Consider the following 15,630-nt stretch of genomic DNA (forward strand, 5'->3'; position numbering starts at 1 on the left):
AGAGAGCCGCTACGTTTATCTGGTATGAAATCGAGGAGCAGACAGCCTCCGAGTAGAGCGTCTGTCCAACAATTTTTGGACAGCCAGAGGGATTTAAATTCTGTGTTGATTGCAGCTATCAAGTCATAATTACGTTATATTACTGCCGAGTTGTACGCTCATCAAGCATCCGATATTGAGAAGTGGTGCGATCCCTAAAAACGCCCCTGTGGTCTTGTGCCATTAGATTTTTTATCTATTTTTTTTACGTATTAATTCCTGGAAGTCTGAATTCCTGTTGTGGAAACTGTCATCTCATTCTCTGATTTTGTTATCTTGACTGCAGTTTAAAGAAAACGGAAATGCTGAGCTACTGGCTGCTTATTTTACTCATGATGTGTCTTCTTGCATATAAAAAAAACAATCATATGGACGTGTACATCTGAGGGGTTCTTTAAATCCATTTATATAAGAACGAATCTTAACAAATACCTTGAGCTAAACTGGTTCTATGTAAAACCATTTAAATAATACAACGAAACATTTCAGAACACCTAAAACAACAGCAGTATTTCCAAAGTACCTCTGAAATAAAGACACATTTACTTTGAAAATGTCTCAGATAAACATAAATGTAAATAATCTTATCAAACTGCTCTTACTTTGTAGGATGGCATGATGCCTCAGTGATGAGGGGGCAGATAAAACGTCTACTGCACCAAAATGAAAGTGGCGGTTGACATTCGAGATGCCGGCGATAACCGTGTCCATGTTTGTAGTGATGACGGAATAATGCCCCCAGTGAAACAATGCAGCCCTTTGATGCATCTATAATAATCATGGGGCTCTTTAGCACAGACGGAGAGGTTATAAGAGCATATTAGCTGTATTTTGTACCAGAAAACGAGTCTTTCTGCTGAGAAAAGTTCTTAACTGAGTGAAACGATCTGGAAGTATCCCAGTGGCAGCCATGACAAGAGCTGGTCCAATCCAATAAATTATAAGATCAGTTATGCTTCAGTGCTTCCTCTTTTATCTCATTTAGCAAAAGACATATCGGTCCATCCTTTACAAATGAAAGGACAACATTCAAAACAACCACTGCATGACAATGTAGTCAAATGTAGGCGTAGCTGGAATCGCGTAGCGCTGTGGTTGTCTCGTCCTTTGTCCTCATGAGTTCGCCTTCACATTTTTCTTTCCCATCGTCATGATCAAGGAGAAGTGTTTAGAAAAACACACGACATATTTGTTCTTGACCACTACGTCTGGTAGCTCTGGAAGCCTGAATACACTGGTACGTTGAGCTAAATGCTAACGTCAACATGCTAACAGTGAAAATGCTAAAATACTGATGCGAAGTAGGTACAATGTTTATCAAGTTCACCAACTTAGTATTTCCTTTAACACCAGTGCCTTTGGCCCAAAGGGTGCTAAAATGCTAGCTCCCACCAATCTTTGCTAATGCTGCCTGTTGTCTTCCAGATACTTATATCCTGAAGGAGCCGTTAACACCTGAGTTTTGGTTTCAGTTGGGGGTTTGTTGCAACAAACGAGGGGGAGGAGCAATTAATGGATCCTTAAGGATATCAGTATGTGGAACTCCAAACTAGTCAGTCAGAGCTGATGAAGCCTCTTGGACGAGAGGTGGAGCGTCTTCAAGGAACTCAAGCAAGTCCAGTTGCTACGATTAATCTACGAGAAGACTTAGTTCCTGGACTGGATGTGCAAAAGTGAAACTCATTGTTTCAACCATTCCTTACAGGTTTGCTTGCTTTTGGTTTAGAGAAGGTCATAAAAGATTTCATGGTCCGAAAGTCTTGGTTTTACTACAGCAACATCTAAAGCGCCTCACCATGTGGACAAATCAAAAACCTGCTTTTAGTAACAGTTGATAAGCTACGACTAGACTGGAGATGGATTTAACAAAGGGATGGACTTCACAGCAATTTACCTAAAGGAAGATCACCAGCTGTGTTCTTTATTCTCAGGAAACAGACATTTTTGTTTGTCAAGTGGTCAGGAACAACAACAAAATGTCATCAACATGAATGTTTAAAAAATAAATCCGATGATTAATTGATTATTTGTCAAGTGTTAAATTAAATGCTAACAATTTTGACAATCTATTAATCAGTTTAAAACAAACAAATAAATAAATCCAAATTCTCTGATTCCACCTTCCTAACGTTACATCGAGCATCACTGGAAAATAAATCCTGGTTTTCTTGCTGCTCTGTTACAGAAACAAGAAGTTTGTGGAAGTCATAAGAAAATTTTTGCAATTTTTGTCGCCACTCAAAGAAAAAAGCATCAAAACGACAAGAATTAGGATTTTAACAGAATCTTCTCCTGTTTTAAATCCCGCTTTGCTTATTTGGGTTTTATTTACTCAAGCAAAACAGACAAGTTTGTTTATCAAGTGGTCAGAAACATCGTTTGAATGTTTCTGTCCAACAGGGTAACGCAGACGTCTTGCCTTCACTGTCTGCGCACTGATCATGCTTTTGAAGTCAGTCACACCCCAAAGACCTTTCCTGAGCCAGGAAAAACTTAGAAAAAGTCCATTCTTAGATCCGTAGATGCATTTGTAACTCGATTTAACGCGACAAACTCTGTTGCGCAGTGTTTCCACGGCGCACTCTGAAATTCCTTCACCCACGTTAGCGTGTTTATGAGGAGTCCTTTCCGTGTCGCCGTCTGTTTTGGATACCTGTCAGTCTGCCGCTGCTCTCCGAGCTGTGGATGTGTTGTCTCTCCATCTGTCTGCATGTACAGTATGCGCGCCTCTCTCCAGGCTTCACCATGCCAACAGAAATAACCATCGGGCCAACTTTTGGATAAGATCAGAGCATGACTCAGAGGTAATTACCAGAGATTTTTATCTGTCTTTCTGGGCTGCACCTCCATTATTGTAGAGACACACTACTGAACAAGAGACAGCAACGAGGAGGAGGGCAATGACATTATGGTCCTCTTTCATCTCTCAGGGGGCCACATCTTCCCCCATCTTCCTACCTTTCAGCTAATATTAACACATACAAAAGGCAACCAAGGCCGTCAAAGAAACCCAAATACGACCAGGAAAAAAACAAGTCACTGTAAAGGGAAACGTGCTTCTATCCAAACAGGCAAAAAAAAAAAAAAAGCGAAAACGTGCAGATGAAATTATTACTATTAGCACCTGTGTGGAGAAACGAGCAACGGGACAGACGGCCGGGCAGCGCCTGAGGCCGCAACATCAGGGAAACATCAGCGATCCCGTCTGACAACCCCGCTGGGAGTTTGAGGAACAGGAAATGGAGATGGATGTGGGGAAAGTGAGAGTAGGACAGAGTGAGACATCAGCAGAGGAAGACAAGGAGACATGGAGGAATGCAGCTACTGCTCCAAAGCCTGAAAACCCTCCCGATCCGCCAAGTCTGCTCCTCTTCCCCCCTCGTCTCAACCACAAGCCCGAGGATTCCTCCGGCTGACTGGCATGTGAGCTGCATCTCCACCAGGAGGGGGAGGGACGTCTGATTGATGAGCCTCAGACACCGATCTGATCAGCGATTTGGACCGACGCTCTGAAATAGGACGACACAAGGAACGGCTAAACAAATAAGGGGGGTGGATTTATGGTGCTTTAATGTAAACCGCAGACTTGTGTCTGATAAATGGATCAACTGTTAAACGCCTGTTTTCATAGCTGTCTTCTCGGTAATTGTTGCGTCCATCATCTCTAATTCAAAACATCTCCTCGGTGTGCTCGATCCATCAAATAAATATGTTTAGATATGCGCAGTGAGAAAAGCTGAAGCGACCTTCTCTTCTCTGCACACCAAGAACACAACTTTACAACAACCCCGTAATTACAGCAGCTCGTATTTAGCAACAAACACGGACTGAATCTTTTATTTAGAACATTCAGGGTCCCCGGAGGATGACGAACTTCGGTGATGAATCCGTTCACGTCGCCCAAAGATAGTCCAGAGCAAAATGTCTTGACAGCTGTTTTGAGCTTAGGTGACCCTGACGATCTTCATTCTTTAGGCCAAACATTGCAATTTGTCCAATACTTTGGTTTATGACCAAAAACCTCCAACGTTTAGGATAATTTACGCCCACACACACACACACATGCAGCAACCGCAATTAATGCAACCCGACATAATGCCGAGATCCCGGAAAGCGTTTCTCACGTAATGTTAAACGTCAAAACATTAAATCAAAACTATGAACTTATAAAATAGTAGCCCCTAGTTGCAGCACAATGCAAGAACGTCATTCATTTGTGACTCATTTATTTTGTCTTGTTTGAGGGAATGCAGCTTAAGCCGTATTCTTTATAATAATATCATGCATGTAGATGTTAAGCGAACATTTAAACCCATCTGGCAGGAGAAGCGATCACACAAACACCGTCGATGTAGCCTCGTGACGTTCGCCATCAGTTTCAAATCCAGTTTATTGTCATGTTGCTGTACATACATGGTAGTACAGGCAAGATGAGAGAGAGGTTCCTAAGGATCCAATAACTTAAAGCAATTTAAATAAACAAGTGTTTGCATGTCTGGATCAGCAGTTCAGCATTCTGACAGCTGGTGGAATGAAGCTGTTGATCATTCCTTTAACGCTCCGGAAACGTTTTCCTGATGGCAGCAGTTCAAACAGTTTGTGGAGAGGGTGTGAGGAGTCCCTGCATTTTAGAGTTTGTTTTGCATCCTAATCATCAGAAACCTTTTAGGGATGCTACTTCGTTTCCTTTCCCTCCACACGAGCCTTCTAGTCGTTGCAGTTGATGTAGAACTCGTTGCTTCTGGTGCACCAGTGGAGAAGCAGCTTCAGACTCCAGATTTAAAACTCTGGTTTACTGCAGATACGAACGCAGAGAGATTTACTTGGCGCTGATCGACTTAATTAGTATTGTGTGAACTCGTAAAACCTTCTCAGTCACAGCTGACAAGACACATTTCTGCCTCCGTTTGCAGACAGAAACGTGAGAACATTTTCATGTTTCAGCTCTGTTCATATGAAATACTGTAGTTTCCAGGTCGATTACGCTCACATTCGTCCAAATTCTTATCGATCGGACTGTCATCGGGAGAAAAGAGCTACACGAACAGACTTCCAGGATTAATCCATCCAGTAATTTGGAGAGAACACAATTTCAAAAAGCTGTCATATACTCTTAGCCCGGGGTGTCAAACTTGTGGCCTGCGGGTCAATCGAGGCCCGCCGGACAATATTTTCTGGCTCTCTACTTGAAATCAAAGTTTAGCGTTAGTGCGACCCACAGGTTTTCCTCACACGCACCTACACCAGTCGTTGCCCTGGGTGTTTTATTTTTCTTTTATATCACTTGTGGGCTACCATAGCGTGTCAGCAACGTGAATTAGCAACGCTAGTCACTTGAAACGTGATTCAGGAGTGTCATCAAGTGGAGGGAACATACATCCTGTCACCCAGTGCAAATCTGTGTGAAAAGCTCTTCTCCACCATGAACTTCAATAAGTCAAAGTTCAGGTCCAGACTTACTGATGAGCATCTTCAAGCCACACTGAGGGTCTCCATTGTTTCCTCCCTCAAGCCAAATGTGGCTCAGCTGTGGAAGAGGAAACGCTGAAGGTCTCTGGCAGCAAGGAGGAGGTCAGAGAAGCCGAAGAACCGTTCATGTTCTGAGTTGTTATTAATAAAGATTGAGAAGATTGGATCAGTTTTTGTGGAATACTTGATGCGGCCCAGCTTCACCCAGACTCTGCCTCCAGCTGGGGTTAGTTGAGTTTGAGACCGCTGATCTAAACTTTCCAAACACGGTCACTGCCCCTGTTTACCTACAGAAGTGCAAAGAAATGCGAGCTGCTTCAAAGAACAACAAACAGTGGGGCTGTGTCCTACACCACGGTGGAGCAAAGACCCGCAAGATCAGATCCACAGCGGCTATATACCGGTGTCATCAGAGCAGCCTGCATTTCCACACTGTGGCAGAGTAAACAAGGCAGCGGGAAGGTGCGGGCAGAGAGGAAAACCATGTGGAAGCAGATACCCATCATCTACCGCGGCTATCAAACTGACATATCGCGGAGCCGTCTAAAAATATAACTTAAGCCATGAATTACCACAGAGGTTGGTGTATGTGTGTGTGCTGAAGGTACAGTTTGCAGGGAGGGAAAGTCGTGTGTTTCTGTTTGTACGTGCCTCACCTATAGGGGTTGGGCGACGACGGTGTGGGGAACGAATGCAGGTCTGTTTGTTTAACCCCATGTCATCGGGCTAAAACCTCGAGCTCCCCACACGATAACAGCAACTGACATTAGCTGATGATTTGTCTGGAGACGGGACAACAAACTATCTGTGCGCATTTGTTTGAACACGTCCGTGAGTGCGTACGCGAGATCCAGACAGACGGCAGCAGGAGAGCTCGTAGGACAGAGTGCATAGACGGCATTTAGCTCAGCAGTTACTTTATGAGCTTTTATTTTTGCCCAAATGCGACAAAATTTCCCGCCAGAAAATCATTACTTTGATTTATTTTTGGAAACCTTTTAGAACAGAAACATAAAATTGTTTTATTTCTAGGGATGAGATTACTTGTCAGAAACGAGTGCAGAATTTATTTATGCTGGAACTTAAACTCATCGTCATCATCTGTTCATGTACTGATGACTTTTGTCACTCACTGATCAATTGTTTTGTCTATAAAATGTCAGAAAATAGTGGAAATACTTGGTATAAACACTTCAAATGTTCTTTTTTCATCCGACAGCAATCCAAAACCAAAAGATAGATCGTCTAACACGTCATTTATGACAGAGGAAAGCATCTAATCTCAAATTTAGAAGCTGGAAATAGCAATTATTTGGTACCATACACAATCTCAGACAGGCAAATTTAGTATCATTGCTTAATTTTTTTAAAAATTTCTTTTTATAATTTATTTTTTGTTTTTTGGGGGTCTTTAATACAATTATTTTTATTTAGTTTGTACCTTAAGTTCTGGGTTTAATGATTTTAAATCAGATATTTTTACTGTAAAGCAGCTTAAAAACTTGTTTTTGAAATATGTTTGACAAATAATTACTAAACCTACATTGATTATGTTGAATTACTTGCTATCATGGGGAAAAAAACAAATAAAGATTCCCCCAAATTACACCATCCATCAGACGTTCAACTTTCTGACAGTCCCTGAACTAATCACAAGTGAAATCTAAGCTAAAAATTCTACGTCTCATTTAACAATTTGCCAAAAAAACAATTTGCAATCTGTAAAAACAGTGTTAAAGAAATCTGCACTCCCTGATGCAACCAAACAGCCATTACTGTAAAGTGATGTGACAAAAATCATGGGACTGTTAACCTTGGTTGAACTTCAGGTTGTGTTTACCGAGAAAGGAGACAAGTATGGGAACAAATCAAAAATGTAAAACAGCTATACTATATGGGGTCTCCATCTGTTCCAGTAGTATCGGTAACATGTGTGGACACTTGGAAAGCTGTTGTACGTGTCCTACATTTACTGTCTTATATCTTCATACCACGCAGACGACCTTTCTCTCTACTTCCAGCCATGTTTGTGCCTTTCGTAGATACAGCAGGACTTCAGTGAAAAATGAGCCCACAGTGAGTAAAAATGTGACCAAACACGCTGAGATACCGTTTGGGGTTCAAAGGATTAAACCTCACGATACACCTCGTACGGCGTTGCCGCACCGCTGGCGCTGCGTGTTTGCCTTGGCACAGTACCTGCACCTTGTTTTATCCTAAATCAACCCCTGTTAGAATAAACACGATCGGAGCAGCAGCCCGGTTAGTAGGACTGCTGCATCACAGGAGGAAGAGGAAGAGCGCTGTTCCCAGGACCTGGTCCCGGGGCAAACCAGGACAGAGGAAACAGGGCCATTCCAGTCTCCTGAGCAGTTTTATTTCTTGTTTGTGTGTAAAAGTGGGTCTGCTTCGCTATGTGTGTGCGTGTCTTTATGACTGTGCTGATGTACATTAGCAGTGACTCAATACAGTCATTAAAGACACGAGGTCTGTATTTTATTTAAACACTGACGAAACCGCATACCGTCACAGCTATCTCAGGTTTCTCTCTGCGTTCCCCTCTACCTGCCTCTTCACTTTAACTGTCCACCCGTTTTTTTTTGTGGGATTTTAAGGGGTTTGTTTGTTTTTCAGGACATGAGGGTGTTCCTGCTTGCTCCTGTGGTGGTTTCCAGATTCTGAATAGCTTCCCTTGATTTTTTATAACTCCCAACTTTTTACCTTGCCACCCTCCCCTCTCGACGCTCTTCCACCCCACAACTAATCCTAGATCTCCCTTTGTCCCACAGCCTAGCAACCGAAGTGTGTACCGGATGAAAAACAACCGCGCTACCAAGCATATGCATGCTGTACATTCACAGGGACCCTTATCTTTAGAGGAATGAGAGAGAAAGCAAAGGGTCATGCCAGGTCCGGGGTCAAAAACAGATCTCAGATTACGACCACACAAAACAACGCGTTTACCTGACGCACAAAGAATTCCAAACTTATCACATAGCACAAATTCCTCAGACTTCCTCTCTGGACAGGAAACTCGCAACAGTGGCTTGGGGGATTCAAAAATTTACTTCCATTTTGTTTTGTTTTTTATTGTTTTTTAAATGAGATGCTTTGCTGGAATTCTGACCAGAATTAAAACAAAGTGCAGGGAAATGGGACTGATGAGCCTAACGTGGTGTCTGAGCATGAGCAGTAAGTTAGGAGAGCAGCAGCAGCAGCTCTGGTGTGCACAGGATGCGTTCAGGAACAATACTAGGCTGCAGGTTGTTTTAGAACAGGGGTCTCCAATCCTGGTCCTCGAAGGCCACAGTCCTGCATGTTTTAGATGTGTCCCTCTTCCAAAACACCTGATTCAAATGATCAGCTCATCATCAAGCTCTGCAGACGTCTGATAACGACCCTGATCATTTGAATCAGGTGTGTTGGAAGAAGGAAACATCTAAAACATGCAGGATTGTGGCCCTCGAGGACCAGGATTGCCCACCCCTGTTTCAGAAGCACTCCAATATACAACCACTGTACTTAAACGCGTAAGCACAGAAAAGCAGACTCGCTGGGTAAAAATACACTTCAGTCCGTGTTTCTATGTTTATGGTGCAAGCAAAATGTGAACGGTTACACCACCACTTTTCCGCCAGACATGCGTGACAGACCGTGACTGAAAATAGGAGTGTACAGTCATGCAAATACCTTTCAGCAACCATGCTAACATGTTACTGTTTAGCAATCTAATGTTTACCAGAGGCCTGGTAGAGGGATAGCAATGTGTACTGGCGATGGACACGTCATCGATAGCAACGAGAAAATAGCTCGTTTGTTTTACTTCAATGCATCGGCTGCAAAACATCAAATCACGCAATGAAAACTCTAAATGCTGTTTCATGAGCAAACTTGAAGCGTGGCCCCTCCCTGGCTCATAAACAGCCTGTTATCACTCAGTAGTCACTTAGTAATGGAAATCCTCCTCATGGCTGCCACGCAAGTCTCACAAGGCGGACTACAGCCACAGAGGTTGCACTGGTACATGCATGTGTGTGGACACGAATGGGTCATTTAATAATCATCAGCAACTATGGATACTAAATACTATAATATATTAAAGCAATAAGACAGATGATAAAAAGCACGCATGTCAGAAAATGTACTGTAGATTAGCTGCAGTACCAGGTTGCCCCACCAGGTGGAGCCTCTTATTGTTCAAGAGATTGAAGACTGCAGCTTGTTTGCCATGTTAAGGTTCAACGAGCATTGGGCACCATGAAAGAGACTTCTGTGATGTTTAATGCCTTCTGGTCAGAGCTCAGGCTGCAAGGTGGAGCAGTGGTTAGCACTGTGGCCTCGCAGCTAGAAGGTCGCCGGTTTGCATCCCGGTGAGGACACCCGGGATCTTTCTGCGTGGAGTCTGCATGTTCTCCCCGTGCAGTGTGGGTTCTCTCCGGGTTCTCCGGCTTCCTCCCACAGTCCAAAAACATGCTGAGGTTAATTGGTGATTGTAAATTGTCCGTAGGTGTGAATGTGAGTGTGCTTGGTTGTCTGTCTCTAAGTGTAGCCCTGTGATAGACTGGTTACCTGTCCAGGTGAACCTGCCTTCACCCTGAGTCAGCTGGGATAGACTCCAGCCCCCCACGACCCTAGTGAGGATGAAGTGGTGTATAGATAATGGATGGATGGATGGATGGATGGATGGTCAGAGCTCTCGTACTGAAGATTAGCCATACTGCACTATGGCAGTATTTCTATAATCAACTGGATAGTACAAAAGAGCTGCACTTTAGGGCAAATGATACATGTTCATGGTTAACAATGGCTTTATCTGCATACTTCATTCATTCTTTGAATGATCAGTTACTGATGAATAACACAGTTGACCATCAGTTGTTTAAAATTTGCATCCGTAACAGCAATGTCATCAAAAGCTGTTCAGATATCTCAGTCTTTATTAAAGTGGTGGAAAGATGAACCCCCGTCCTCACGTAGGTTTCTTCCATTTATACCGTTTTCAAGGCTAATGAAAAGTTAGTAAGCTTCAGCATCTGGGGACCATGAATGTCTACACAAAATTACCCCACAACCACAAAAGTGGTGAGCGTGCCGACCTTGCCTCTTCCACCCATGAAGCTACGCTGCAATTTATTTTCTTGAGACGTGAATGATTGCCGTGGACGTTAACAGAAAATCTGATGTCAGGGGAAAGACAGATTTCTACGCAGAAGAAAACAGAGTTGAGCCTGCTGTCGGCGACCACAACAAACAGAAAGAGAGACGGGCAGAAAGAGTCTGGCAGCCTGTGATGCATTAATGAGTGAATCTGTGTTTATATCCAGGCCTGCTTTCTTACCGCAGGATGCTACACGAAAAAAAAATAAAAAAAATCGACATGCAAACGTGCAACTGCTGTTGAGTAAACAGTCATTAACCCGAGCCCTTCAATTTGCTGCTCTATCACCTCTCCTGGACTTAAGCTTAATGTCTTTATAATGAAACCCAGATGCAGAGAGAAATGTAGTGGAGCACAATAAAGGAAACGGGGACTGTGAGGAGATAATGGGACTGGAGTTATCACCATTCAGCCTCTTCCTCACCCATGGGAGCAGCGTCTCTGTTTAACTGGGAGCATGTGTGTGCACAGGGACCCATGTTTAGCTCCATTACAGGATTGTTTTAGTTGTTTTTGTGTCTGTATGTACAGAAAACAGTTCAACAAATGGTAATACAGTGTGATTGATCAAAATTAATTTCACCTTCAATCAGTTTTTTGTGTTTTGTGTACTTCTTTGGTCACAAATGTGATTAACAAAAGACTTCAAAATTAGACATTTCACCAGGTTTTCCATCAGCATTCTGTTAAGGGGAATTCATTTTTGGTACTAACTCAAAACATTGGTGCTGTGATTTATTTGATGCAATACCTGGGGCTATAGTGAACCAATCGATTGGTTGGCAGGGGGAGCACGAACGACTCACATGACGAGGGGGTGGAGCAACAAACCAATTTAAACCAAAACTCAAGTGTTAATGGCTCCTTAAGGATATAAGTACAGTTGTGACTCCATAATCCGGCAGTAAATGTAAAACCTTCTTCTATGTCGGATAGCAAGGCTGTCGGATTGTCAAGACGGAGGTCGAGATACAAGGAGGGCTTGATGCTGGAAGACTCATTAGTTGTTAATATTCATTGTTCATGGTTGTTATAATAACTAGTAGGGCTGGTCCCAATAGAACTTTCTGGTCTCTGGATATTCAGGCCCAATTAATGATGAATATCAGAATATTCGGCGCAGTCGGGGCACACTTCCACCCCGAGGGAGTGCTCCGACGGGGTGGAAGTGTCCAGAACACACAGGCAGTACTGTCCTGCAGTGTGAACGTAGCCAATCTGTGGGATTGTTCAGTCAGATAATACGCCGTTATCCTGATTGGTGACATAAAATGTCATGTCGGAGTTGGAATCCAAGGCTGTCAGTATGTTAAGGCTGTTTTTAATGGGTTCTGTTTGTTTTTCCAAAAAAGTGTCGGAGATCAAGGTTTAGGATTGTTAAGGGTCGGATTATCGGGTCATGACTGTATGTGGAACTCCCAACTAGTCAGTCAGAGCTGATGAAGCCTCTTGGATGAGAGGTGAAACTTCTTCAAGGAACTCAAGCAAGTCCAGTTGCTGCGATTAATCTACGAGAAGAACCATGACCTGGATGACCGAGAATCTTCACAGACTTCTCCATTCACTACTGTACAGGAGGTGGATTTTGATATTAACACACCTGAACCCCACGATGAGCTTTAAAACCACTGTTCATCTCAGGCTTCGTCCATATTTGTGTGCAGTCTTTAGTCTTTTTACTTTTTGTTTCACTCTCAGGAGACAGACAGCAGCAACTCTACAAAAAGCCAACAACCCGAGTGAGACTAAAACCATTCTCACATTTTAATCATTTTCCAATTTCCAGGAATTACTTGGCTTAAATGGAAATCTGTAAGTGGACCACACACATACTGTGCACATCCATTTCTTCTGCTCAGCTTCCCTACTGCGTATGCATCTCCTGCACTCTCTGTCTTAATGTCATCCAGTGACCTATGCATTCCAGCGTTCCTGTTTTAAATAAATCGCCTCTGAAACCTTGAAAGATGTGGTACAAGTTTCATCTTTTATTTTTGTTATTAAAAGGAGCAGCAGTTTTGACCCTGGGAGAGACAATGCTGGCAGCTCTCCATAGGCCTTGGCTTTGGCAGTCGCTAATATTTCACATTCATAACACTTCCAAGGCCACACTTACAGGATGTAAAAAAACTCACAAATCATGAAGCCATACTGTCAAAGAAGTAGTTCCTGAGTCAGAAAAATAATACTAGAAGCAGACATTTATATAAGTTTAACGCTGTCCTTCGTGAGCTTAGCAACGAGCGTTCGATTAGCTCTAGCATAAATTATTACTGCTTATATTTTACGGCTTTGCAGATGTGCGCTGAAATGTAGTAACATAAAATAAACCCTGGTTCTAGTCGCTCTCTATAAATGCGACTGAGCTAATCGTGTCAATCTCTGTGTCTGCTCTGTTCTTTCTGTTGCTGCTAACGTTCTCTCCAAGGTTTTCATTTTACATGTAAAACTGAATTCACAGCGCAGCCATCGTTCTTACGGCTTTGATTAGTTTCTCAGACGACACTGTGGTTATAAAATTAGTAGCTTAGCAGCGCAGAGCAGCAGCTTGGAACTGGCTCTCAAGTAACGTCTGGTTAACAAGTAGTCTTCAGAGGCTGCTTTAAGTCACTATTTCATACTTGTTCTACTGTCTGACAACAGAGACAGACAAAAAATGTAAATTTCAAGAGTGTCATTGGTACTTCGGCTGTATTAAAATGCCCTTTATGTGAGCACAGACAGCAGGAGAGAAGCTAACAGATGCAAACAGCTGCTAAATTTGAGCTGCAATGAAACACAACAGGTGATGTGAAAACCCAGCAACCCGCCCAGTTCTCGCTTATTGGCTTCAAATCGCTTCACACTTTACATACAGCTCTGACCTGTGGGCATACGATCAACGCTAATGGCAACGTTAGCCATACTAGCTGTTATTGTGGTGCCATTACAATGAAAAACAAAAGAAATCCATGGGGTGTTCAGTTTCTACGATGCTGGGAGTGCATGAAGACTTGTGTTAACTCTTGCAGCCAGCAGCAGAACATTTGGTGTGATTTTGCTCATGGTTCAGACATTTTAGAGTTAGCACAAGCAGCTGTAGAAAGTAAGCAAACCTGGTGGAATACAAGGCAGCTGCTCTGTTTCTTCATCGACACTTGATGTAATTCCTACTGCCTTGTAAATCTGGGAGGCTATACTGTTGTGGGGGAGGTCTACAGGAACGGCAGAAGTAAACAACCTCATATTCTCACAGCTTCAACTTTACACCTTCGAGTTTATAAAACATAGCAATCACATTAAATTTTCACCAACGGTGTCCATCAGTCTTACTCACCTTCAAAATATCTACAAGTCTGTCTGTCTACAAGTTGCAGTGCTAATGCTGAAATGGGAACCACATGTGCATTCTTTGGAAAAAGAAATAAGGGCTCAAATGAGAGTGTTAAAATTTCTCTAATTGTATTTTCCTCTTGGAGGCGTTTCATCTCCCCAAAGTAGGCCATTAGATACAAAGAGAATGGCTAAGCTGCTGGATAATGGGAATGAAAATCAGGCTTATGACTGTACCCCTGTGTTTACTATGAGACTCTGTTCCACACAGTCTTTGTCATCTGAAAAGGGCTTTACTGGCTTAGCCACTCATCATATTTTCTCCATGCACAGAGATTTGCATGTATGTGAAAGGATTTATAGAAGGACAGGAGTGCTGCTGCTCTTCCACTGGGCCAAGATTACAACATTCCCAAGACAGGGTCTGAGGAACATTTTGCACATGGTAATTATCTGCCTAATTCCCAATTCAGGTTTTTGTCAAAATTTTCCATCATTAGCATGTTTTTACCTCAGCCACTTGTTGAACTGTGGGGACCAAGAGGGAAAAGTATATATATAAAAAAAAGGAGAATGCAAAAGTCAGCCAGTGGAAGACTTATTCATGCAGTCCACATCCCTTGAATTCAATGAGCTGCACTTATTGATATATGACAATGTGGAAAAAATGGGGGTAGGGACAAACGCCAAACACAAAGCTCAAAAAACTCGCTGCTCTGTTGAGTGTAGGTGTGTGTGATGTTGTCCAAAGCTGTTCTTTTCTTAGAAAGCTCACCCTTCTTGCCAAGCCCAGGGCAATGTAGCACTTCTCTCCAGCATCGACTATCTCCACTTCATAGTAATGGCAGCGAGTGGTGAGTGGCTGGCGGGCCTGGGCCAAACCCACATCCATAATGCTCTTTCCTTTGCCAACATACTCCAAGAGCTGAGAAAGGAGATAAACAGAGGAGAGAGAGAGAGAAAAGGGGGGGATGGGGGTTAATATGTAGAGAAACAAACAACAGACTCACATTACCGGCTGAATGATTGCGGGGCTCCAGACTAGAAACGACTGGCTGCACTTTGCAAACGATGTTGTTTAAGGTGCGGCAGATTTTTTTAATACTGCGAAATAAAAACCATTTGGGGAAAAAAACCATATGAATGTGGTTCAACATGACTTTAGAAACGCTAGTCAGATATATTGTAAGTGTGCATTCATAGTAGCAGCTAATAGAGGAAGCCCACTGGTTCCATTTGGTAACATGGGAAGTGATGAAACATGTAGTGCTGTTCTAAGTGCTGCAACCACAGTGGACGGGCCACAGAATGACGTGGAACAGACAACAGAGGAGACATGCAAGTCAGGTGATACAAAAAGGTAAAAAGGGCTGGACCAATGAAATGTTAGTAACCCCAACCTTACAGTTAATGGATGTACCACTGGCAGAAGAAGCTGTAGTTCAAAAATAATGGCGAAACGAAAGCTGCCAACTCATTGTTTGAGGGCCAAACTACATACGAGGCAGGCATGTAAAGAAGTTACGGAAGAAAAGCCTGGACTTAATGCCTGTCTTTGTCGGAAAGAATAACTCCCTTTATTGTGCACTTCGGGTTCTGTAAGTTTGCAGACCTTTAACATGCACAAAAAAGCTAAAACACACTGCATTGCA

At 42.8% G+C, this 15,630-nt stretch overlaps 1 protein-coding gene across 2 annotated transcripts in view; it reads right to left on the reverse strand.

Moving 5' to 3' along the window:
- Positions 1-15,630, reverse strand: part of spryd3 (SPRY domain containing 3) — a 74,661-nt gene that overhangs the window by 16,323 nt on the left and 42,708 nt on the right. For both annotated transcript variants that reach the window (XM_008293793.1, XM_008293792.1), the window contains exon 7: positions 14,754-14,903. In XM_008293793.1, coding sequence (XP_008292015.1) covers positions 14,754-14,903 — 150 coding nt within the window. The remainder of the gene's footprint in view (positions 1-14,753; positions 14,904-15,630) is intronic.

This window comes from Stegastes partitus, unplaced genomic scaffold, assembly GCF_000690725.1.
Source record: "Stegastes partitus isolate 25-593 unplaced genomic scaffold, Stegastes_partitus-1.0.2 Scaffold913, whole genome shotgun sequence".
NCBI lineage: Eukaryota > Metazoa > Chordata > Actinopteri > Pomacentridae > Stegastes > Stegastes partitus.